The 27,440-nt window shown below is 45.3% G+C and overlaps 1 protein-coding gene across 4 annotated transcripts in view; it reads left to right on the forward strand.

The window, feature by feature from the left end:
- Positions 1-27,440, forward strand: part of FBXO25 (F-box protein 25) — an 809,765-nt gene that overhangs the window by 467,783 nt on the left and 314,542 nt on the right. For all 4 annotated transcript variants that reach the window (XM_086926400.1, XM_086926402.1, XM_086926401.1 and 1 more), the window contains exon 7: positions 2,851-3,035. In XM_086926400.1, coding sequence (XP_086782526.1) covers positions 2,851-3,035 — 185 coding nt within the window. The remainder of the gene's footprint in view (positions 1-2,850; positions 3,036-27,440) is intronic.

The following is a 27,440-nucleotide window of genomic DNA, read 5'->3' on the forward strand; positions in this document are numbered from 1 at the left end:
TCCCTCCCTCTCTCGGTCTCCCTCCCTCTATCTCCTTCCCTCCCTCTATCTCCCTCCCTGTGTCTCCCTCCATCTCTCTCTCTCTCCCTCCCTCCCTCTATCTGCCTCCTTCTATCTCCCTCCCTCTATCTACCTCCCTCTTTGCCCCTCCCTCTTTCTGCCTCCCTCTTTCTCCCTCCATCTTTCTCCCCCCCCTCCCTCTTTCTCCCTCCCTCCCTATCTGTCTCCCTCTGTCTCCCTCCCTCCGTTACCCTCTGTATGTCTCCCTCCCTCTGTCTGTCTCCTCCCTCTGTCTGTCTCCCTGACTCGCTCCCTCTGCCTCCCTACCTCCGATTCCATCTCTCTGTCTCCCTCTGTCTCCCTCCCTCTCTGTCTCTCTCTGTCTCTTTCTGTCTCTTTCTGTCTCCCTCTTTCTCACTCTCACTCTGTCTCCCTCTCTCGCTGTCTTCCTCACTCTGTCGCCCTCTCTCGCTGTCTTCCTCACTCTGTCGCCCTCTCCCTCACTCTGTCTCCCCTGACTCCCTCCGCCTCACCTCTCTCACTGTCTGCCCCTCTGTCTCCCTCACTCTCCCTCTGTCTCTCCCTGACTCGCTCCCTCTGCCTTCCTACCTCCGATTCCCTCTCTCTCTGTCTCCCTCGGTCTCTCTCCTTCTGTCTCCCTCTCCCTCTGTCTCCCTCTCCCTCTGTCTCCCTCTGTCTCCGTCTCCCTCTCCCTCTCCCTCTGTCTCCCTCTCCCTCTGTCTCCCTCTCCATCTGTCTCCCTCTCCATCTGTCTCCCTCTCCCTCTGTCTCCCTCTCCCTCTGTCTCCCTCTCCCCCTCTCCCTCTGTCTCGCTCCCTCTGTCTCCCTCCCTCTGTCTCCCTCTCCATCTGTCTCCCTCTCCATCTGTCTCCCTCTCCCTCTGTCTCCCTCTCCCTCTGTCTCCCTCTCCCCCTCTCCCTCTGTCTCGCTCCCTCTGTCTCGCTCCCTGTCTCCCTCTCCCTCTGTCTCCCTCTCTCTGTCTCCCTCTCTCTGTCTCCCTCACTCCATCTCCCTCACTCCATCTCCCCTGACTCCCTCCGTCTCCCTCTCTCTCTCTCCTTCCCTCTCCCTCTGTCACCCTCTGCCTCCCTCTCCCTCCCGCTGTTGCCCTCTGTCTGTCTCCCTCTGTCTGTTTCCCTCCCTCTGTCTCCCTCCCTCTGTCTCCCTCTCTCTCTGTCTCCCTCCCTGTCTCTTTATCTCCCTCCCTCTCTCTTTGTCTCCCTCTCTCTCTGTCTCTCTCCCTCTGTCTCCCTCACTCCGACTCCCCTGACTCCCTTCGTCTCCCTCTCTCACTGTCTGCCTCCCTACCTCTAATTTCCCTTTCTCTCTGTCTCCCTCTCTCTCTCTCTCTCTCTCTCTCTCTCTCTCAGTCTCCCTCCCTCTCCCTCACTCCGTCTCCCTCTCTCTCAGTATGCCTCTCTCTATCTCCCTCTCTCTCCCTCCATCTCTGTCTCCCTCTCTATCTCTCTCTCTGTCTCCCTCTCTGTCTCCCTCTCAGTCTTCCTCACCCTTTCCGTCTCTCTGTCACTCTGCCTCTATCTGCCTCTTCTGTCCCTGTCTCTGACCCGATCTAGCTCTGTCTGCACCTGTCTCTATCTGCCTCTGCCTCTATCTGTCTCTATCTGCCTCTGCCTCTATATGTCTTTATCTGTCTCTATCTCTATCTGTCTCACCTCACCAGGCTCTCACTCCCTGCAGCCCTCCCACCTCACCCGGGCTCTCACTCCCTGCTGCCATCCCACCTCACCGGGCTCTCATTCCCTGCTTTCCTCTGTCTCCAACCCCCTCTGTCCCCCCCCCCCCCTGCATGTGTGTGTCAGCCCAGGCTGACACAGCTTCTCGGGAACACACACAGCCGCACCCCAGTACTTCAGAGGTCTTTAAATACCATTTACATGTTAATGAGAATTTGTTCACCTCTTCTTAGTGCCCATGTGGCCCCCACAGAGCAGTACCGGTGGTGTTTGCTGACACTTGAAAAAAAAAAAAAGAAGAAGAACACAGGTACGATGTCTGTAAGGTCCGTGGGCGGCCAAGGAAGGCTTTCTGGGCCACTGGTGGCCCGCGGGCCGTACTTTCAGTACCTGTGCTTTGGAGTCTTCCCACCTGCAAGACATAATGTTTGGATAACGTTTCCCAATGATTGGCATTTCTGTGCACAGTCTCAGCTTGTCTGTATGGGTGGCGGGGCCACCCCCTACTTTTTTCCTAACAAGAACATTGTCTGTTAGGATTAGCAAAGGTCAACTTTACAGGCACTCTTAATGTTCAGGTCAGACAGCCAACTAGACATTTGCTAAATGTGAAGGATCCTGACTGCCTGAGTTTTGCCAGGCTGAGGATTTCCTAGCCCTGTAAGCTTGACCTGGCAAAAGTGTTTCGAGGGCCTCCCCATTACTGAGTGCCTCGGGCCTCGGCGCTTCAGTTTTAAGCCCAGTGTCCAGGACCCAGTGCCAATCAGTGACACCATGTCACAGAGTGGGGTAGGGTCATCAGTCTCAATTACCCCATCCCACTCTGTGACGGTTGAGGGTATGCTGCCTTCCCAATTTCAGCCAGTGAGAGAAGGCTGCAGTCCCTCCAAGGCTTCCCGCCCTGAGTGCTTTTGTGACGTTTGGTGCGTGCGTGTATGTATGAATGTATGTGTATATGTGTGAGTGTTGTGCGTGCATGGGTGTGAGTGAGTGTGCGTGACCCCCCTGCTTACCTCCTTGCTAAAATGACCGTCCGCCACTGTCTGAACCTCCTTGTAAAGTTCCTTGAAGCTGTGAAACCCTAGTCTCAATAGGAAACCTGTTCGTTTCTAACAGAAGCATTTTGACCCCCCAGTACTGGAAGATCATCAGAATCCTCGCAAAACAAGGGAACTTCTTCAAGATTTGAGTTCCTCGCTCTGCATCCTGATTAGAGAATTTGGCAAATCCGCGCTGATTGGAAACATAAACACATGGATTTGCCGTTTAGAAACCATCCTTACGTGGCAACAAGACGTGATGAACCTTCAGATGACCCAGGTTAGATTTTCAGTGATTCTGCACACTCTTCTCTCTCTGATGGATATTTTTGAAACATTTATGTTAATGCCACATCTTATTCGGGCTGTAACGTAAGGTTTTTTGTATTAGCATTTAACGTTGTCCGTTGTGTTGATTACTGCATTTATTGAATCATTGTTTATTTTAAAATTGATGATATGTTGATATTTCTTGTCGAAGAACTATGGAAATAATATTTACATAGTGACACATGGTACCAAATGTGTATAATGCTGAAAAAATAAGATGTGCAGTAGTGAAAAGGGATGGTGTTGAGGTGCACAGAGTTGATTCAAGAGGCCAGCATCTTTATTAGATGGTCAGGCTAGCTATTGACCTTGTCGATAGTTGCCGTTTAGATTCATTGTACATAAATATATCACATGTGTATGCCCTGCCAGCACCAATGCATTTTATAAGGAGGAATAACCAGAAAACGTACTTTTATGTTCCTTTTAATTGTTGAAGATGTCTAAGTGATAAGTTGGGAATTTTGTTTACAATGTATAGCATACAATTTAATTTGAAACAAAAATGTATCAATACTATTTGCGTATTGATGGCAGCTAACCTTAACGTTCTTCTAAGCTCCATAATATACACAGTTAGAGTATTTAATCTCCTTCAGTCAGGGCAGCAGGGGAACCTTGAGTAAGAGGATGGAAAAGTGGCAGCATGTCAAAAAGGAGCGAGCTGGAAGGATGTGTCCATTGAAGCAAAGGCCATCGTTCTTAGCAGACAGCAAACGCCTTGCAGCTCCCTTGGGGGAGGTGGTGAAGGATGGATTGGGGAAAGTAACAGCATCTGATTTTTGTGAAGAGTTTCGAAACATAGAATTTCATGTCAGTAGTCCTTATTCTGGGATAATTAACTGTCTGGTAAACCCTTAAGTACTATGTTATGAACGAAGTACACTTCCAGGGATGATTTGTAAATCAAATATCAATATGTATTATGAGCACAAAAGGATAGTTGGTGTTCCCATTACAGCTATCAAGTAACTGACTCTTGGAATACAATAACACAGAACACCATCATTACATAGGGATCTAAGTAGAATGTTACATTTAAAGTTCAAGGCACACAAATATGTAAAATGCAAATACAACATATCCTCTTCTCTTCATATATTAACTACAATATTAACTTTGCTTAATTACTAACATTTAACAGCTACATACTTATATGAATATCGTCAGTCATAAGCTTTTATTCGATATGCAAGATATCTTATAAGCACACATACAATACAAACATTGACAATGTACAAAAAAATGCATCACTTTAAGAAGTCAGTGTTGAGACTCATGTTAAAAAGGATAAAAGGACATGAAATGCCCATAATAATTTATCTAAAAGGAATTAAACCGCTACTGACAGTCTCTTACAACGAATAAGCCAAAACTGTTTTAAAAATATCGCATTATACAAAGAAAATAAATACATTAAAAAAACTAAGATTATGTTGTAAAAATTTCTTACATTTCAAACATCTCCACACACATAACCTTGGAGGGCACCTAGGTCTTTGAAGTGAAACTCTGGTGTTCCCGTTATCACCACTGTTATTTGACGACACCATGGTACTGTCATTAGTATTATCACCAATAACAATACATGAATTAGTACGTGGTCTTACACAAGGTTCACCCTCATTCATAAATAAGTGTGGATTGAGATGTTCATTACCCCCGTCATTTGCATTATCTTTACTTTTTTTATACAGAGCTACTCTTCTCAAATTCCAATGTTCTCCATTATACAAAGTAACAAACCTATTGTGAACAGATTTTACTTTAAAAGGACCTCTGAAATTTGTAAGACCGGTACTAATGCGACCAGGTTTAACCTTGACAAAATCATTTACTGATATATTTGTTTTTGTCAAAAGATTATCATTAGATGTAGAACTTTTGTTACTTATGCTCGCTAAACCAATACAATCTTTCATCCAAGCTGGGACAAGCTTCGTACCTGCTGAACGTCCTCTCATTATGTTGAAAGGTATTTTTCCTGAAACATTATTCTCAGTTGTACGATAAGCCCAAACTAAATCATCTACCATATCTTTAACAACACCCCCTGTTGTCACCGCCATTTGAATAGCTCCCTTCACCATGTGATTAGCTCTCTCCACGATACCGTTTCCTTGTGGATTATATAAAGATGTACTACTATGTACAATCCCACACAAATTCAAAAACTTGACCATTTCATCCAACGTTAATTGTGTACCATTATCAGTAATTAATCCGACTGAAAATCCCTCTTCCCTGAAAATCTCTGATAACATTCTAATCGTATTTCTGGTGGTTATTTCTCTTGTAAACTTGACAATTAACCATTTGGATGTGACATCAATCATAACTAAGCCGAATTTTAAATTCAATCCCAAACCATTGAATGGTCCAATAAAATCCATACACACTGTATGCCATGGTAAATCAGGATTATCAATTTTTCCAAAGGCTGATTGGCTACCAACCTTCAATCTTTTCTCACTCTCAAAACACTTAACACACTTTTCAACCCATTCAGAGATTTGTTGATCCATAGTAGGCCACCAAAAATATCCTCTCAATCTTTTCTTAGTAAGAGACTGGCCTAAATGTTCTTCATTTTCCAATTTGAACAATGTAAATCTAAGATCTTGTGGTGGAATAAACTTATCTTCTTTCATCACAATGTTCCCTTCTCTATCAAAAATAGACAATTCATCAAAAATGTTAATACATGGCCTAACAGCAATAGGAAGGGTACTTTCACGTCTTGACCCTTTTACAATTAAATCTTTTACAATGCATAAAACCTCATCAGTAGCCATGCTTTTGTTCCACTGAGTTTTGATGATAGCGCCAGTGCACAATTCTACTATTTCATCTATAGCAGCAACTGAACCTTCACATTGGAATGACTCTAATCCAGATTTATCTACCTCATGCCATGGTAAGGGAAGTCTATAGACAGTCCATCTGCTTGATTATTCTTCCAGCCAGGAATAAAATGAATTTTATAAAAAAATTCCTGCAAACGAGCTGCTAATCTGGCTAACCTAGCCGATCCCTTACCTGCACCACCCGGAGAAAAAATTCTTATCAGGGGTTTGTGGTCAGTTTGCAATCTAAATTGGAAACCCCATAAATACATTCTAAAATACTCACAGCCCCATGCAGCTGCTAAGGCTTCTCTCTCTATTATGGAATAGTTTCTTTCAGAGCTAGTGAGTGATCTTGAAGCAAAAGCCACAGTTTTTATACCTGACACATGTTCTTGGTCTAAAACAGCACCTATTCCGACAGCACTGGCATCAACTGATAACATTGACTTCAAATTAGTGTCAAAAGCAGTCAAGATCTTTGCCTCACAAATTTCATTTTTGATATTTATAAAAGTCTTCTGTTTTTCTTCACTCCATACGAACTAACAATCTTTCCTATGAAGTGTTCTTATTTTCTCAGTTTTATCAGCACAATTGTGCACAAACTTGGCATAGTACTCTATAAGACCCAGGAAAGATCTCAATTGATCCTTATCAACTGGTGCAGGTGCTTTTCTTATAGACTCCAAAAGATCTCGCTTTGGTCTAACACCATCAGCAGATAGAGTATATCCCAAGTATTCTACCTCCTCAACAGCAAACTTGCACTTTTCCTTCTTTAAAGTTAAACCTACACTCTCCATTTTATTCAAGACTTCCTTCAAATTCAAATTGTGTTGTTCTTTGGTATAGCCAAATAACAAAACATCATCTTGGAAATATACTACGTTTTTTATCCCTTCCAAAACAGAGCCCATCATATGCTGGAAAACTCCAGCGGCAGATGCCAACCCAAATGGCATTCGCGTGAATTAGAAAATGCCCTCAGTAGTGATAAACGCTGTTAAAGGTTTTGAATCAACATGCAATTTAATTTGATGATACGCAATGCGCAAGTCTAATTTTGAAAAGAATCTACCACCTTTTAAAGACAAAATTAATTCATTGATGTTAGGTGAGGGGAAATTGTCCACAATTATGTTCTGATTCAAGGTGCGTAAGTCAACACAGAACCTGTACTTACCGTCCGATTTGTTTGTGATAACTACTGGTGAAACCCAACTTGATGTTTCAATTTGTTCAATAATCCCCTGTTCTAGCATTTCACATAACATTTTCTTAACTTCTTGTCTGGCAATAATAGGGACTTTACGTACTTTATGCTGCATAGGTACAGCATTTGGCTTTAGCTTAATCTTGTGAACATACCCTTTCAATTCACCAACATCCTCAGAAAATAAGTTGGTCATTCCCTCTACAATTGACCCAGTTGTAATCTCATCAACTACCATCACTTGATGTATAGCTCTCGGATTTATGATGATATGCAGGTCATGTTGGTGTGCCCACCCCAAAATTGGTGGTCCAGAATGAGCTACATACACTTTCCCTCTCACACCCCTGCTTTGAAATACAATATCCGTTAACATGTATCCAATGATATCAATTCTTTCGCCCTGATATTCACTAGGATTGATATTGTTTGGAAGTAAAGTAACATCAGACAAATTTTGTTTAAATAACCATTCTGGAATGATAGTCCAAAATGATCCTGAGTCTACCATCAATTCTGTTTCCTTTACTTTTATAATAAATTTCGCTTTAGGTCTCATCCTTCTACCAGGCATCATTTCTGATTCTTCCTCATCTACACACAATATCTTATTCGCACCTTCTACTGTGCATCCTGAAGTAACATGCTCCAAATTGTTTTGAACTACAGCTACTTTAGCTCTATTAGTTGTCTTACACATTTTATAGAAATGACCTCTTCTTCCACATTCTTTACATTCTTTGTCTATGGCATAACATTTCTTATAATCCGCAGTATGATACGTGCTTCCGCACCTAGTGCACATTTTCTCTTGTGTCTTATTTAATTCAGAATTGTTATACGCATTGCTATTATATTTTTTAACACCCTTATCATTTGTCTCATTACTCTTCCTGATGTTGATTGCAGCTACCTCATCCTGTTCTACACAAAATATTCCTGTCGTAGTAGTATTCTCCTTCATATTTTCTTTCTTTTCCATTTCTTTCATGCACGCATCTGACTCTTCTACCACTTTTGCTATATCAATAGCATTTTGTAGAGTTGAGTTATTTGCTGCCCATAACCTCTCTTGCATTTTCTTATTTCTACATTGTACAATTAACTGATCCCTTATCATCTCATCTCTAATTGCGGCAAAATTGCATTTGATGGATAACTCACGTAAACGTGTTACAAATTGGTCAATAGTCTTGTCTTGTCTTTGTGGTTGAGTATAAAATATATGTCTAGCCATGACAATATTAACTTCTTTAGAATATTGTTTCTTCAATCTAGGTTTGCTTCAAGATATACATTTGAAATTGCTCGTCCTTCAGCATTAGTACCAATAGGTAGGAATTTTAATGCATGCTGACCCTCCTTTCCTAAGGTACTAAGTAATAGTGCTTTTTTCGTTGCGGCACTGAAGTCTTTTCCATCCAAGGCTTCTATATAATTCTCAAATATTTCGATCCATTCATCCCATTCAATTGGTGAATCTCCAGATTGTTGTAAAAACAAAGGAGGCATTATTACATTTGAATTCTCCATGCTGACAATGTAATAAATGAATTATTAAATGCGCACAATACAGCACAACCACAAATAAATAACATATAAATATCTTATATAAATAAAATGAAATTGGCGACCCTGTTACTATATTTTCAATGTAGTTCCAAACTGTGTAATAATACTATAATACAATGCAAGAATAGGTGTTCCTGATGAGTACACACTATAATAACTTCCTTTAACAAGAAAAATGTTCCAGATTTTTCCTTTTTAAAATCCTTTTCCGAGTTGTACTTGCTCATCCACTTTTCACTTAAGCTAACCCTCCTTAATGTCTAAAACTCTCTCCGCTGTTATAAATTATTACAATACCAGTGGTGGTGTCCGATTTCTTTTCAGCACCAAACGACTAAACCACTTTGTCTTGTCCTCCTTTTCTTCTTTCTCCATGCGAAAGGGTTGTTTTGTTGCTTAGCAACCTATTATACAAAACAAAATGGCCACTACGTTAACAACGCTGACGTCATTCTGACCTCAATGCGTGATGAATCACACTGACACGCTTCCACGTAATTCACATCAGGATAATTACGGTGAACACAGAAAAGAATGTCCGAAGACTCCTTCCAGAAATGGAATATTCGGTTAGCTTTTTTCAAATTCTTAAACAGTATCCCGTTGAACTCTTCTTTTGCATTAAAATTAATGATGTTTAGCGTTGAAATAGCCTTTTCACTCGTTTTCATATTATACACTCGATCTCCTTTACACTGTGTTAATATTCCAAAACGGCGTTAAGCTTATCAAACTCTCTCCTCCTCTTACTTTTTTTTAAAATATAGGATTTGTTCATCTTCTTTCTTCACACCTCTACAACATAACATATACATTAAATTCTTACTTAGTTCTTTAGAGTCCACGCTAGTCTGTGTACAATTCTTGGATTAGCAGCACACGGTTCTTTTCCACCAACCGAGTTTAATAACTCACTCTGTGCTCCTTTCAAGTTGCTAGCCGATCTTTGCCATCTGTTATGAATGAAGTACACTTCTAGGGATGATTTGTAAATCAATCATCAATATTTATTATGAGCACAAAAGGATAGTTGGTTTTCCCATTACTGCTAGCAAGTAACTGACTCTTAGAATACAATAACTCAGAACACCATCATTACATAGGGATCTAAGTATAATGTTACATTTAAAGTGCAAGGCACACAATATATAAAATGCAAATACAAAATATTAATAAGACTATGAGAGCAGAAGTTCTGAAAAAGATGGTAATGGCAGTTGACTAGTGAATTTAGAGATCTGGTCTTGAAAAGGACAAAAATGGTATAACAAGCAGTTTTTCCGGCAAGAAACGAAGGTGGATCTATTGGTTGGAAGTTTGAGGCAACTTAATATTGCTCTGCCTAGGTTAAACAAACATTCTAGAACCAGCCCGAACATTGAATTCCAGGAACCTAATAAACTAGGCAAGAATTGTTGAGCAAAGGTACTGGTCCTGTGTTGCTGTTGCAGTGGGAACTGGGCTCTGAAATGTTGAAGTCACCTACTGTCTCAGTTCTTTTCCTTCTGCAGAGTTCGACTTGCTTGGTCTTGTAGTGCTCATAACGTTGTCGATAGGCACGTCAAAGGGATGGACTTCAGAGAGTGCCTGGTCAACATTATTCTCCTTTTCCACCATTTTAGTGCTGTTCATAGTAGTGTTGGCAGAGGTATGCACCCTGTCCCAAGTAGGAACCAACACTCTAGTCAGGGTTAGCTAGATACATACTGGAAGATAAACCGTAATCACCCTCTGGTAGCTTAGCACAGAGCAGTCAGGCTGATATAAATAGGCAATATGTAAAGTATTTGTGCAACACACACACACACAGTAACACAATGAAATACCAGAAGAAGACGCCACACAGGTTTAGACAAATAGGGACTGTTTATCTGCGTACATCAAGACCAAAATGACAAAAGTCCATTTACTAGAACCGGAGTTATGAATTTTTACAGAATAAACCAAAAATAATTTTAGAACTCAATAGCGCTAAGCCATTACTTGAGGTCGCGCTACACCGAGGTAAATCCAAAGTTCAGGCCGACCGCAATTGAGGGCAGGCTGGCTACAGTACTCAGACAGGTCCCACTGGCAAAGTACCTTGGTTGGAGCTAGTGGTGAAGAGTTCATACAAAAAGTCGAGGAGGCGCTGCGTCGTGTACCCCATGGATGGAAGTGAAGCATTGGCATCGAACCCCTTTACGATGGAGGTGCTGCATCACTGTCAAGCCGCGCAGTCTGTCAGCACCGAGTCGCGTAGTCTGTTGAGGCAATGCTGTCAACCAGCTCTGGCGTCGAAGGGCAGTGCGTCAGTTCTGATTGGCGCAAAGTCATCACTGTGTCAATTTTGGTACAGAGACAGCTGCAGAACCTCCTTCTGAGGCCCAGGAATGGAAAGGGCACCTTAGGCATGAGTAGGACTCACAGATGGCAGAGTCCAGTAGAATTGCAGGAAGTCTTTCATGACCCTGCGACTTCAGAAAACAGGAGGCAAGCCAGCAAGCCCTCGAGTCACTCTGGGTTCAAGTGAGATGGGTCCAGTCCTTGTCCTCAGCAGGGGCAGCTCAGCACAGTAGTGAAGCAGTTCCTTAGAACAGCCAGTCAAGCAGAGTAGCAGTCCTTGTAGCACAGGTCCAGTAGTGTACTGTCTTGGTGGGAACAGAGTCCCAGTACTTATGAACAAATGTGCCTTTGAAGTGGCAGGAGGACTTCAGAGCAGCTCCTTGAAGTGCACAGGTCCCCTTTCATCCCAGCCCTATCTGCCAGGCAATCTGTGGGGGGTAATCCGCCCTCTGTATGGGGACAGGACACAGCTAATTCAGCTCACTCTCCCCCTTCCTGGCCAGGAAGGCTATCAGAACACAGATAAGTCCTCTGACACACCTACCCTTCCTTTGTTTGTGGCTGTCTAGTGGGAGTGCACAAAGTGTAGCTGTCATTCCCCCCCTCAGACGTGTATTGGAGAAAGACTGCAGGCACACGGAGTGAAATTAAGAGCAGAGAAATGTCCAATTTCTAAAAGTGGTATTTCTAAAATAGTAATGTTATATCCAACTTTACCACTAAAAAGGATTTATTGTTACCATTCCAAACAAATGAAACCTGATTTAGCTCCTTTCTAATCCCGAATTACACATTAAAAGTGTTTTAAGGAATTTCCAATGCTAGCCAATGAGAGGAGTAAGCCTCACAACAGTGAAAAACAAATTTAGCTGTTTGTCACTACAACAACATAACCCAAAACTCTGAAAATGTACCTTTCCAACCTTCTATACGTGGGACGACCTGGTCTTAATAAGCAGAATGCCAATTGGACTGCAGCACATCCTGGACACCACCAACAACTTCTTTTATGTTATGTTATATTATTTTTATATAGCACAAATCACCCACTGGTCTCTAAGCGCTTCTAGAGAAGAGAACTGGTCGCTAGGGTAAGAAAGTCTAGCGGCAGCGGATGCGAAGCTTAAACCAATGTCAATGTCTCTCTAAAAAGGAAGGTCTTTAAGAGCTTCCTAAAGGTAAGCAGAACCAATTCCTTTCGCAGGTTCTCCGGTAGATTATTCCAGATCTGTGGAAGGAGGACCGAGAACGTTCTGCCCCCTTTGGTTTTAAGATTGTACCTAGAAGAGGCTAGCCTACAGGCCTCAGAAGAACGTAGCACCCGGCGGGTACTTCTTCACTCGAACATGTATATATTTCGGTGCATCCCCATAGATAGCCTTGTGGGCTATACAAAGACTCTTAAATTGCACGCGCTGTTCAATGGGCAGCCAGTGCAGTTTATGTAATAATGGAGTGCCTCGCATTCTCCTAGGAAGTATAAAAATAAGCCTGGCTGCATCATTTTGTACAACTTGCAATCTTCTGAGGAGCTTCTGGGGAATGCCCAAATAAAGGGCGTTCCCATAATTCAGCCGAGAGATGACAGTGGCGGAAACAATTGATTGTAATGCAGAAGTAGAGAGGAGCGGAACAAGTCTCCGCAGTTGCCTAAGTAAGCCTGTGCAGATTCCCACAACCGAAGAAACCTGGCAGGACATGGACAAATCAGAGTCAATTTTCAGTCCCCGACTTTTTACTACTGCCACTGGGACCACACCTAATTCTGGGGCGCAAAAAAGGTCACACCAAGGGCTGTTATGAGTTGGAATAATAATGTATACGCATTAATTTACGTAAAACAAAAACGATGGCAATAAAACTGTTGCAGAAAGAAAAAGTTGAATTGGTATCTAGACGAACATTGCCTAGAACCAGCAACTGAATGTAAATATCTTGTAGCCTTATTAGATAGCAGAGGCTTATGCAAACCTCAGATGGAGGCCCTGCACCGGAAAGACACCACAACTTCACTAGCAGTGACGCCCCTAAAGAAGGCCCTACCAGGCTAACCTTAGATCCACTACTACAGGTAATCCAGGCCAATCTACAACCAATGCTAACTGATGGAAGCAAATCAATGCGAGGGAGGGATGCGATTGGTTTGGACAAAATCATCATCAGTGTGTAAAGAGCGATCTTCCACCTCCCGACCTGCATGTCCTGTCAAAATTCATCTAGAATTTGGCCTACAGAAGCAGACTGTGCCTAGGACGGGGACTTGCATAAAAAGCTGGCACAAGATTAGGGGAGCCGAGCAAGGATCACCAAATTCACACCTCTAGACTGAATTGACATACCATGGAAAGTCACCTGCCAGAGAGTACCTCTTAGACTCCTTAAAAAACAATATGCATAATCGAAGACAAACCTTAGCAAAAAGGACATACGCTGGTCTGTGCTTAACAATTATTTACTCCTCAAACCACAACCATACTTAAGTGTCGGATTCAAAATGAAGATGAAATAGAAATTCTTAAGACTCCACCTGGGCACACTACTGATACTCCTGCATCTACCTCCCTGAAAAAGGAAACCAAGTGAGCAGAATTGCCATCTCTGTGGAAACGGTAGTGAGGATCTCGTGAACGTTATCTGCATTTGCCCAAGTCTACTGGACATTAGACGCACTCTGCTTCGTCCCACCTTCAAACAAAACGCATCAGGGCTTGCAGGCAGACAGTGAAGCTATGCTTCAATTCTACTGTCACCCAACTAAACTGCCACCTCAAAAAGTTTTTCAGTATAGTAGAAAGGAGACTACCTCAAACATTGCCTCACAACAAAGGCGCAGAGAGCACATAACAACGGCTGAAGAGGATACTGATCTCTACACAGGAAAAAATCAGGATACTACAACAACATTCAACGGCTGAGCACTCTACCACTTTTTGCAAAACGCATACAGACCCCCATTCAAGTATCCTGGGAACAGGAAAAGCAGGAAAATCAACAAGATCTCATAAAACAAACCTTTAGAAAAATCCTACGCACAATGAACATTAAACAGACTCTTTTTAATATGTTTTTATCCCTTCTTAAAGTTGCACCAGTATATCAATCTATGGGGACTGTCAAGAAGCCATCATATGTTCAACATGGTTATACATGGGGAAAGGAAATGTCAGTTTATACACCGTAAGCTGCCAAATGCAGATTTCTCAGATTACTGACTGCATTGCACAAATGCCGCCACTTTAACATTGGCTCACAGGAAAAATGTAAATAATGTTTTAGTATTCTTTTTTTCTACTCTGCATGTTTTATCTTTTTATTTATAATGTAAACGAAATTGCAAAGGTTTTAATTAATCAAGTAAATAAAGACTGCTATAGCTATAACTACCAGGACATGTAAAACTTAAAATTACATGTCCTACCTTTCCTTACAACGCACCCTGTCCTTTAGGGGTGACCTATGTGTAATAAAAGGAATAAACAGGGAGTATAAGGCTTAGAAAGTGTTTCTAAATGCCAATTTCAAGTAGCAGCAAACTGCATATACAGGTCCTGCAATTGGAGGCCTGAGACAGGTTTCAGAGGTTGCTTGTATGGGTGGCACAACGAGTGCAGCAGGCCCACTAGTAGCATTTAGATTACAGGTCCTGGGTATATGGTTTACCACTTTACAAGTAACTTATAAGTAAACTAAATATGCCGATGTAACGGGGCAGCGGGTCACCCCAGTAAGAGTAAGGATGAGGAGCCTGTTTTCCGTGACTGGTGGTCAGCTGTTCCTCTTTCGCCCTTTTCCCTCCAGCAGCCTTCGTCTCTTCCTGTGGAGGAGTGGACCAACCATAACTCAGTGGATCCTTGGGGATGCGAGGTAGAAACTGGACAGTGCTCCTTTAAGCCTGACTACCTGGAGAACGAGACTCCGCCCATCTCGAACGTCGACACGTCAAAAGAAGGAAGATCCAGGAAGACGCCGGAAAACTTTCCCCCGGAGGACGAGAGAGGTGTGGAGTGGAGACCGAGTGCGGAGCAGACCACGACAAGACCAGCTGAAGACAGCAAGCCTGGAGGCCAACGTTTCCGCGAAGCGCCCCGCCACGCTCCCGCAGGAGGAGCGTGGCTTTCCAAGATACGGGGCAAAGTTGCGGGGTGGGCGGGTTGGAGTGGTTAGACCACTGTGTACATACCGCCTAGTCGATCCCCTGACCCCCTCCCTCACGAGCACTACTGCCGTTCGTTTGTTTAATACTGGACACAAGGTTTCCCTCACTCCCGGTCCCTAAACTGAGCGTGCTGAACGTCTCCCTGATACCGTTGTTTTTGTTCCTTTCCTTTTGGGTGGCGCTCTCCCGGATTGCGCCTGGAGGTTGACTCTGACGTCATCACTCTGGCTGCAACACCCCCTGATCAACGCCGGAACATCCTGGAACTACCGAGTTTCCCTAGAGGCGTCAGAACGGAGCCTGACGAGATTGCACGCATAAGACTGTCCAACCGTAGAAAAAAGGCTTACTTAAAAATAAAACCCTCTCTAAAAGCACTTTTCCAGCCTACTGACTCCGTTACTGCCCCCGCGAACCCCACCCCAGTACAAGTGGTGTCAGAAGTGGGATCTCCATCCGAGTCCATCTGTGATCCCGAGATGAACGCCCTTATCCAGCATCTAATCAAAGGGCAGGAAAAACTGGAGTGGGCCGCAGAGAGGCAATTGACAGCGGCTCAGGCTGACCGAGACCTGTTTAAAAACACCGTTACAGCCCAACTGGAGTGTATACAAAAGACAGTGACGACCCCCACAGGCGTAGTGCATGTAGAGAGCAGGAGCCATACGCCTAATCCCTCAGGGATCGCCCTCCAGAAATATGTACATGGCGAAGACCCGGATGCGTTCCTTATGAATTTTGAAAGAGCCGCAAGAGCCCTGGGTTGGCCGGAAGAGAAATGGCCCTTTTTCCTGGCACCTTTGTTAACAGGAGAGGCTCAGTTCGCGTACCAGGTAGCAATCCTGCAGGAAACGCTCCCTATACCCTCATCAAAAATGTGATTCTGGACCATTTGGGGCTGGACCCCGAAGCGTACCGAGTAAGGTTCCGCAAGGAGAAGGGTTCTGCGGGTGAGAACCCCAAGACTCTGTTTTTCTGCTTAAGATGATGGCCGACAAGTGGCTAAAGCCGGAAACTAGCTCCAAAGAAGAAATACTGGCCAAAATCTATTTGGAGCAGTTTATGGAGGCCCTCCCATATGGGTCGCAGAGGTGGTTGAGGCAACATTCGGGACTGACAGTAGAACAAGCCATTGAAATGGCTGCCAATTATGCCAGAGCACAACCCCGTGGGTCGGGGTGGGAAACAGAGAGACACCCCAAGCACGTGATACCATCAAAACTCGAGAAGAAACCAAAGACGGTCACGGTCCCGGTCAGACCCAGACCAATGAGAATGGAATCCCCAATGACTCGTGGACCGCAATGTTTTGAATGTGGCGAATGGGGCCACATTGCCCGGATGTGTCCTCGGAAACATCAGACGGAGGAACCTATGGAAGTGGGCTATCTTCCAAAAACTGTCCTATACTCCGCCGAGATGGGGATGTCTTTCTACGTGAGTATAACCATTAACGACAATGAGGTGAGAGCTCTGTTAGATTCGGGCTGTAGACAATCTGTGGTTCAAGAACGCCTGGTTCTTCCCAAACAGTACGTCCCCAACACCCTGGTTCATATTCGTTGTGTCCATGGAGACGTCAAGCCGTATCCCTTAGCACAGGTCATCATACGACCAAAAGACAAACCTGCCTGTCTAGTGAAAGTGGGGGTGGTAGACTCCCTCCCCGAGGATGTAATTTTAGGGGTAGACAACCCCGAATTTCTTGCCCTGTTTAGGAAGAAGTTGAATATCCAGTATCCAACGCTGGTGGACCCTCAACCAGCCCTCATAATGCCTGATCCCTGGATCATGGACCGTAATTTCAAGTTTGCACAAACTGAGGATAGAACACTGTACAACGCATGGGAAGCCGCCCACGCTACACAAGATAAACCTGATACTCCGTTTCCCCGGTTTATTATACGAAAAGACCTCCTATACCGGGAAGCAGAAGCAGGAAGTACTCCACAACTCCTGGTACCGGTCTCCTTCAGAGAACAAGTGTTGTTTTTTGCCCATGCACATTTGACAGCAGGAGACGCCGGTAAGGAAAAGACTACCGAAAGTATAATTCGGCATTTTTTTGGGCCAGGTATCTACAAGGATGTCCAGGATTACTGCAAGAAGTGTGACATTTGTCAAAGAAGGAACACTCACAGACCTCCGGCTGCACCATTACAGCCCATGCCCATTGTCGGGTTTCCCTTCGAAAGGGTAGGGATGGACTTGATCGGGCCCCTGCCCAAGTCTTCCAGGGGTCACCAGTACGCCCTAGTACTCGTCGACTATGCCACCAGGTTTATAGAAGCGTTTCCCTTGCGATCACCTACCACCGCCAATGTCTCAGAAAAATTGGTGGAACTCTTTGCACGAGTAGGATTTCCAAGAGAGGTCCTTACGGATCAAGGAACTCCTTTTACATCCCGCCTGATGAGGAAAGTGTGTAAGACCTTCAGTATACGGCATATTAAGACATCAGTTTATCATCCCCAGACCGATGGCCTGGTGGAACGATATAACCTTTTTGTACATATAGACTGTAAATATGTAGATAATGAAATGTAAATAGAGATTGTAAATATGTAGATAATGAAATGTACATATAGAGCTAATAGGTTCCTGTGGTAGAGAGCTTACGGTGCTAGGAGAGGGTGCTCATGAATCAATCTTATAGTTGAGAGAACTAGTGAATCACAGGTATAAGTTCTGTCGCATGTTGTGTAATATAGATTGTTTTGTTTTTAAGAAAAATTAATTGAGTATTTTCTACCATTATAGTATCATACCAGCAATTGAAAATACAGAACTCCTGATGAAGGCAACTCGCCGAAACGCGTTGGATTCAGTTTTGTATTTGACATTAATAATCAATTGTTGATCTATACATTAGTACATGGATTATATACACTGGTGATTAGAAATATATTTATGGTTAGAAATCTGTATGAATTATTGTAAATAAGTTGTATAAATTGTGATTTAAAAAAAAGTGATAAAAAAGCCACATAACAATTGTGAGAAAAAAAGTAATTAAAAAGAAGTTTTATAAGTCTACAATTCATGGTATTCCAATCTATACGATAACAATGTGTGATAGAGTTCAAGAAATATACACATAACCCGGTGTGTAAGCTAGCTTTTAGAAAAGGAACGATATAACCAAACCTTGAAATCCACATTGAAGAAAATGCTGTCCACGGAAGGACCCTCGTGGGATCGGTTACTTCCCTTGGCGCTATATGTGCTTAGAGCACAAAAGCAGAGTAGTCTAGGTTGTTCCGCTTTCGAACTTCTATATGGGCTCCTCCCCAGATCTTTGTTGGAAATCACGAAAGAGGCATGGGAAACCCAGGAGGCCGAAGAACAGAAGACGCTCCTGGAATACACGTCACAGTTCAGAGCTAAGTTGGGGAAACTTAGAGGTCTTGCCGAGACGAATCTGGAACAACAAGTCAGAAACAAAAACGATATTATGATCGAGGAACCAAGTTAAGAACTCTCAAGATCGGAGACTGGGCGCTAGTGCTCCTTCCCACTCTTGCCAACAAAAAGGAGTGGATGGGACCCTATGAAGTGGTGGAAACCATAGGAAACACCACTTATAGATTACGTCTCACGCCTGCAAAAACACAAAGCTATCACATTAACTTGTTGAAAAAGTGGTAGGACCCATTCCACGGGGCAACAACCTGGCGCACCCCCTGAGGTCCGAAGATACATCTACCCTAGGGCTCCTCGTGGTCAACCCCGATCTATCGGATAAAATGAGAGAGAGTCTCTTGGATGTCTTAAAACCCCTATCACCTATCTTTTCGGACCTCCCGGGCAAGACCACGTTGGTGGAGAATTGTATTGAGACAATTCCAGGCAAAACGGTGAAACAGCGGCCATACCGGATTCCAGCAGCCAGGTGTGCAGATGTGAGGAAAGAGGTCTTGGATATGTTGAACCTGGGTGTGATCCGACCATCGAAAAGTGAGTGGGCCTCTCCAATCGTGATGGTTCCGAAACCCGATGGGTCCAAGAGATTTTTGCATGGATTTTAGGGCCCTTAATGCAATATCAACATTTGACGCCTATCCCATACCCAGGGTCGACGAACTGGTGGAAAAGCTGGGTGATGCTGTCTTCATCACCGCCCTTGACCTCACTAAAGGGTATTGGCAGGTGCCCCTCCGTGAACAAGACCGAAAAAAGACTGCCTTCTGCACAGAAGGACTCTATGAGTTTACAGTCCTCCCTTTTGGACTCCACGGCGCCCCTGCCACTTTCGAAAGACTCATGAATTGCGTGTTGAAACCCTATTCGTCATTTAGCTCAGCCTATCTAGATGACATTGTTATCCACAGCAAAACCTGGGTGGAGCATCTGAAACACATCAGCATCATCTTGTCGGCATTACAGCAAGCCGGCTTACATGTCAATGCGAAAAAATCCCGGGCGGCTTTCACACGAGTCAACTACTTGGGATATGTACTGGGTACAGGTACCATCGCGCCGCAAGCAGATAAGATCAAAGCCATCAAAAACACAGGTTTTCCGAGCAACAAAAGAGACGTAAGAGCATTCCTCGGTTTGATCGGATTCTATAGACGTTTTATACCTAACTTTGCGGAAATCGCTGCCCCTCTCATGGACCTTCAATGTAAGGATGTCAGGCCTAAGGAAATTCAACAACCTTCCCAGGAGGCTCGGGATGCCTTTGAACGGTTAAAGAATATCATAACCAGCGCACCTGTATTGGAATCACCCAACTTCGAGAAGACCTTCATCCTTGCTACAGATGCATCCAATGTGGGTTTAGGGGCCGTGCTGTCACAACGAGGAGATGACGGTGTGGAACATCCCATACTGTATGCCAGTCGTAAGCTGTTTCCTAGAGAATGTAAATATTCCACAGTAGAACGAGAGTGTCTGGCCATTAAATGGGCGATCGAGAAATTACAATACTATCTGGAAGGGAAACCCTTTATCCTCCTAACAGACCATGCACCCTTAAAATGGATGTACCAGAACCGGACAGTAAACACCAGAGTGCTTAGATGGTTCCTCTCCCTCCAGCCCTATTCCTTTGAGGTTCAACATAAAAGGGGCAAGGACAATGGCAATGCTGACTATCTCTCACGAGCCTTTCCTCTCCCCGATAGGGAGAATCCAGGGGGGGAGGTGTGTGACGGGGCGGCGGGTCACCCCAGTAAGAGTAAGGATGAGGAGCCCGTTTTCCGTGACTGGTGGTCAGCTGTTTCTCTTTCGCCCTTTTCCCTCCTGCAGCCTTCGTCTCTTCCTGTGGAGGAGTGGACCAACCATAACTCAGTGGATCCTTGGGGATGCGAGGTAGAAACTGGACAGTGCTCCTTTAAGCCTGACTACCTGGAGAACGAGACTCCGCCCATCTCGAACGTCGACACGTCAAAAGAAGGAAGATCCAGGAAGACGCCGGAAAACTTTCCCCCGGAGCACAAGAGCGGTGTGGAGTGGAGACCGAGTGCGGAGCAGACCACGACGAGACCAGCTGAAGACAGCAAGCCAGGAGGCCAACGTTTCCGCGAAGCGCCCCGCCACGCTCCTGCGGGAGGTGCGTGGCTTTCCAAGGTACGGGGCAAAGTTGCGGGGTGGGCGGGTTGGAGTGGTTAGACCACTGTGTACATACCCTGACCCCCTCCCTCACGAGCACTACTGCCGTTCGTTTGTTTAATACTGGACACAAGGTTTCCCTCACTCCCGGTCCCCAAACTGCGCGTGCTGAACGTCTCCCTGATACCGTTGTTTTTGTTCCTTTCCTTTTGGGTGGCGCTCTCCCGGACTTTGCCTGGAGGTCGACTCTGACGTCATCACTCTGGCTGCAACACCCCCTGATCAACGCCGGAACATCCTGGAACTACCGAGTTTCCCTAGAGGCGTCAGAACGGAGCCTGACGAGATTGCATGCATAAGACTGTCCTACCGTAGAAAAAAGGCTTACTTAAAAATAAAACCCTCTCTAAAAGCACTTTTCCAGCCTACTGACTCCGTTACTGCCCCCGTGAACCCCACCCCAGTACAGCCGATCAGTTATATTCCAATGTTAGCATGTTTAGTGCAGAAGCACCTACAATTTAGCACTGGTTAGCAGTGGAAAAGTGCTCAGAGTCCTAAGGCCAACATAAAGAATTCACAAAATGTGGATGTAAGCAGACAAAAAGTTGGGGAAGGCCACTTTAAGGATGTTAGGTCTAAGACTTGTGCCAGGCTCCATTGTGCCCACCCTAATCAGGAGGAGCCATAACATACCATGTGTATTTGTAAAGCGCCCGTTCACCCAGAGGTCTCTTGGCGCTGAATAACAGATGTTCATTGTTACCCAACTCAATGGTACTCATTTTATCGACCTCAGATGGATGAAAGGCTGAGTGGACCCGCCGGGATTTGAACTTGTGACCATGAGGTCGAACACAGGCCCCTGCAATGGACACATTAGTCCACCGAGCCACCAGACCCGGCTATTCCTCCATCGGCTACAGTTGTATAGGCCCAGTTCAGATGCATCTATTGGTCTTTTACAAAGCATAATAGATAATTTGTGTATGCGAAGATGATAGGCACTGTGTTGGCCAGCCGCAGACCCTTACTGTGTATAGCTTTCCTCATAATGCAAGGAAAGGACGCCATCACTTATGCCAAAAACATTACTTACAATGGTAGTCACAGTCTCGTTCCTTGAGATATTGATGTGTGGGGCAAAATGATCTTGCCAAAGTTTATCAAGCGCCTTTTACAGGTCCACCAACACCACCTTGGCATATGTATATTCGCAGGTGTGGCAGAGATTCAGGGAAGTATTACGTCTGGAGATGAAGTTGTTATGGTCCCTACTGAAGAAACCATCAGCGGACCCCACCGACCTCAAGAACTACCGTCCAATCTCGCTCCTCCCTTTTCCTGCCAAAGTCATTGAGAAGACCATCAACAGACAGCTTGCCGCCTTCATCGAGACGAACGGATCCCTCGACCACTCGCAGTCCGGTTTCCGAGCCAACCACAGCACCGAGACCGCCCTCATCGCAGCCACTGATGACATCCGATCCTTGCTCGACAACGGGGAAACAGCGGCCCTCATCCTCCTGGACCTCTCCGCAGCGTTCGACACTGTCTGCCACCGCACCCTAGTGCAGCGCCTCAGCAACATCGGAATCCAAGAGAAGGCACTGGAGTGGATCATCTCGTTCCTCGCCGGAAGAACCCAGAGAGTCCGCCTCCCCCCGTTCAGATCCGAGGCCACCGAAGTCATCTGCGGTGTACCACAAGGATCATCACTCAGCCCCACCCTCTTCAACGTCTACATGAGCCCCCTCGCAGCCATCGCACGCCAATACAACCTCAACATCATCTCCTACGCCGACGACACCCTGCTGATCCTCTCCCTCACCAACGACCCCGCAACCGCCAGAAACAACCTACACGAAGGGATGAAAGACGTGGTCGAGTGGATGATGAACAGCCGCCTGAAACTGAACTCAGACAAGACGGAAGTCCTCATCCTGGGTTCATCGCCCTCCGCCTGGGACGACTCCTGGTGGCCCCCTGCCCTGGGCAGCGCCCCCAAACCAATAGACCACGCACGCAACCTTGGCTTCATCCTGGACTCCTCCCTCTCGATGACCAGACAAGTCAATGTCGTCTCATCCTCATGCTTCAACACCCTGCGCATGCTCTGAAAGATCTTCCGGTGGATCCCCACCGAAACCAGGAAGACGGTCACCCAGGCACTCGTCACCAGCTGACTGGACTACGGAAACACCCTCTACGCCGGAACCACAGCCAAACTTCAGAAAAGACTCCAACGCATCCAGAACGCCTCCGCACGACTCATCCTGGACATCCCCCCGACACAGCCACATCTCCGGACACCTGAGAGACCTGCACTGGCTCCTCGTCAGCAAGAGGATCACGTTCAGACTCCTCACCCACGCACACAAGGTCCTCCACGACCTGGGCCCCAGGTACCTCAACAACCGCCTGACCTTCTACACTCCCACCCGCCAGCTACGATCGACCAGCCTCGCCCTCGCCGCCGTTCCACGCATCCGCAGAGCCACCATCGGAGGAAGATCCTTCTCCTACCTGGCAGCCAAGACATGGAACTCCCTCCCCATCCACCTCCGTCTGACCCAAGACCACCTCTCCTTCAGGAAGCAACTCAAGTCCTGGCTCTTCGAGCAGTAGCGGACTCCCCTCCCCCAGCGCCTTGAGACCCTCCGGGTGAGTAGCGCGCTATACAAATGTTATGATTGATTGATTGATTGATTGATGTGCCAGTCTTGGCAGAAGTGCACGTATGCATCGTACAAGTATCTTGCTAAGTATTTAGTCGTTGGAGTGGAGCTTGAACATTTGTCTACAAGAAGCTCTGTGGAAAAGGAATACATGGGGGTTTAAGCAGTAAAGCTTTCACTGTTTCTGTAGTTGTGTCTGGGAGGATACCTAAGTGCAGTGCAGCTGGGTACACTGAAGACAGAATTGGCACCACTATGTTGGTGTACACACAGTAGAGTTTTACATGGAGATCATTGGGTCCTGGGCTCTTACCTTGAGCCATTTTTCCACAGCTTCTTTCATTTTATTTTCCGTTGTGTGGCCATTCAATGATATGTTGTCTTGTGCAATTTAGGGCAGGTGCGTTAAGTCAAGGTGTTGGACCCGGCCCGTTGGGCAGGTTCACCCCTAGACTTTTTTGCTTTTTCCTAGCCTGTTTATGGAACCTGGTGTTGGTGATTTTAGGCCTCTGCGCACTTTTTCACTGTGGTACAGTGTAAAGTGCTTGAGCTCTCTGTGAATGAGTGGTGAGTGACCTGCCCTCCCAAAGGAATGAATGGGGAATATGTATGCCCATGGTAGTTCCTGATGTGTGGGGAGTGCAGGGGCGAGTTTGGTATGTATGAACTCGTGAGAGTGAATGCTGCAAAATGATGTATGCGGCATGACTGTGTCTAGTCTGGAAGTACTACTTTTGGAAGTTGGCATATTTGTGTAAGTTGTTGCTGGCGTGTGATTGGCTGGTGAGCCTGGCCCAGAGTGCCTGGGCCTAATATTCTAAGAAGGCTGTGTTCATTTCAGTTTGTGTGTGAACCTTCATGCTTTGTTCATTCATAATTTGCATCACTTGCCTGCCCTTTGCTTGAGTTGGGTGAGCCAAGCTAGGAAATCTCCGGCACAGTCAACTTCTATATGGATAGGCATTAAGTATTTATTGACTTTGTATTATTTCCAACAATGTAGCATATCTTTCCTTAGCATTTACCAAGCATTGTCTTCTCAAGAGATGAAGAACCATTTCCTACACAATGTCATGTAATGTCTTGTCCAGTTTATTTATTATGTCTTTAAGATGACCCTGACTCTCACTACTGTGTGGATACACTGTCCTTTCATCATTACTTCTAAGCTGTTCCACTTCAACAGTACGCTTAAAGTTTGACTTTATTTTCCCTAAGGTTTTGCTTATTGGCATTACTCAGTTCCTCCCTGATTAACCTGTTAAATTGCACGGAAGCCTGAATGTACCCTGTTGGGGTGGGTGTATATTGTCCCGGGCAATTTTCATTATCAGGGAGTTGTGGTCTGCAATGATTTTACCCAGGTATTCTGAATAGAACACCTGTGCATGGATCGAAATAAAACATAAAATAATGTGTAATCTTGAAGTGTACTTCATTGACAAGGAAATCATGGGAATAGTCTCTTACATCTGGATACTTATTACTCCAGACAACTCCCAGTTTTATAGCCATCTTGTAAAACTCCCTGTCACCGTTTCTGTGGGAGTCCAGAACAACATGGGGGGTGTGATCAATTTAAGGGCAGTTAGTCGGCACCAGTTTTCATTGGTTTACCCAGCCAATGTGCCACTTCCAAATATTGCATCAAATCTCTTTAGCCTGACTCTGAGCAAAATGTATCTGCCCTTCTGTCAATGCAGGAATTCATAGTATCGAAAGACACCCTGTGTCTAATCCAAATAATACACACCTTGTGTAGTCAGAATAATTTGTAGCCTACCTCTCCCTCTGCCATGCAGCTTGTTGGGTTTAATGTGCCCAAGATGTGTTTGTTGAAGGACTGCTATTTGAATACACTTGCATCTCAGGTAAGAGTGTATCTTGGCACTCTTGGACAGAGAGGCTATATCGTAGACGCTTCATATGGCAACATTGTATGTTTGTGGCATGTGTAGCTGTAGATAATCTTGCCATCTAGTGTTTGGGTCAGACGTGTGCAATTTGTTCAACTTTCGTGTCACAAGGTATTATAACTTTACCTATGCATGGTAATGCACATGGATATCAACTCCATTGCTAGATTGTTTTGTCTGCCTTATAGTTAAGACTTGTATCACTCGGTGTCAATATCCCATGGTGTTCGTGGTTGCACGCTTTTGTCTGACCCACTCCCATTGGTACAAACCCTCTTCAATCTCTTTTGGAGACCTTCTTCAGATCAGTGACTGGCTTTCCATTTGAAGCACTTTTTTTGTGTCCTTGTACTAGTTCACCCCCTCTGAAAATGCAGATTATGTGATGGAAAAGACTCCTTTTAAGTATTGTCCTCAGTGCCCGTTAAAAAACCTCTGGACTGACCAACACCAGTTTTTGAACTTCTGTTTTTCGCCGGAGAATGTAAAGGCTACCTACCAGGAACAGCAGCATGTATTGTGTACTTCCATTTAGCACGTATTTCTTTACTGTCACAAAGGATGCATGTTGCTGTTCAGCTGTGGCTCTGCAGTGCAGAAGAACGTCTACTGTTCTCCACTCTAAGCTGTCCCATGGAGCGGGCTTACTGAAGTAGGGGATCTCTGTCCTTAAAATATAGCAGTCTCGATAACATCAGTCTAGGTGGTGTTTCTAGGAAAGGGTGGTGTGACTGTACCCTATGTGCTCTCTCAAGACTTTTGACAGGTCGCTGCGGTGAAATCGATGTCAATCTATGTCAGCCATTCCTCCAGATAGCACCATATCGGAGCCCTCAACCCTGCCAGGCTGCCTCGGCTTCTCTGAGTCCTCAACTAGTAACTTAGTAAAACATACCCTTTCATTCAAATCCGCCTCTGGGTTCGGATGCAACTTTTCCGCTCTGGTTCGAAATCTACTTTCCAAGGACTTCGACGCGCAAAACTTTCTAATAACAACTTCCATATCAATATCCATAGACTCGACTTCATCAGTTCGATTCCGGTCGTCGACGTGGGCTGTTGGGCCTACCCACGTGGTGAGGCCTACAACTCATGGAAAGGATACCATTCAAAAAATGCCCCGTGTGTGGAGCTAAATTTCCACGCAGCGACCATCACGAGGTGTGTAACCTGTGCTTATCACCTGAACACGACGAGTCGAGCTGCACAGCTTGTGCGTACTTTCGATCCAAGAAGACCATCGAGATCGGAGGGCCCATCGACACGACATGCAGAGATCAGCCCCGGAGCCGGTGGATATCTTTGACGATGGTCCATGTGTCCCCGAGGAAGATTCGGATCTCCAAATCGTATCTGAGGCAGACGATTCCGATGACTCCATACCATCAGGTCCATGCGTGAATACGACTGCCCCTACCCCAGCCCCAACACCTAAACCAAAGGCTAAGGTCAAAACTCCGCCTTCGGGGCGCAGTCGAGACCGAAACATTGCTTCGAAAGCCCCGCCATCGAGCCCAGCTCCGAAGAAAATACTAAAACCTTCTGGTAGCTTTATACCGAGCAAACTGCACGTGCCGATACTACCAGCTCCCTCGGCCTGAAACCGAAAGAAGTCCCGGTTCCGAAAAACAATCAGAAACCGTCGACTCCTAAAGACAAGACTGCACCGAAACCAATGAAGCCTGTTTCCGACCCTTCCAAGCTGACCAAAACAGCTTCCAGCCCAAAATCTTCTGTGCCGAAACCTAAAAAGCATGCTTCCAAGCCTTCAAACCAGGCCTCGACTCCGAAAACAATACCTTTGGTGCTGAAAACTACGCCAAAGGACTTTATAACAACTCCTAAGGCTAAAGACAAGCAGAAACCAGGCCCGGAGCCGAAGAAATCGGCGCTGAAAGCGAGTTCTCAAGGAGAAGAGCTTTTTCGACCTGATCCTATGCAAAAAAAGCATATACATAGATCCAAAAACAGGACATGTTTCCACTATGCCACAAAGAAAGAGGAAGTTACATACAGCACCTTCAACTACAGTGCCTGTCAAGAAGAAGGACTCTGCCACATCACCTATGCACCCTTCTTCCCCTGTACCT

Source organism: Lissotriton vulgaris, chromosome 6 (genome assembly GCF_964263255.1).
Source record: "Lissotriton vulgaris chromosome 6, aLisVul1.2, whole genome shotgun sequence".
NCBI lineage: Eukaryota > Metazoa > Chordata > Amphibia > Caudata > Salamandridae > Lissotriton > Lissotriton vulgaris.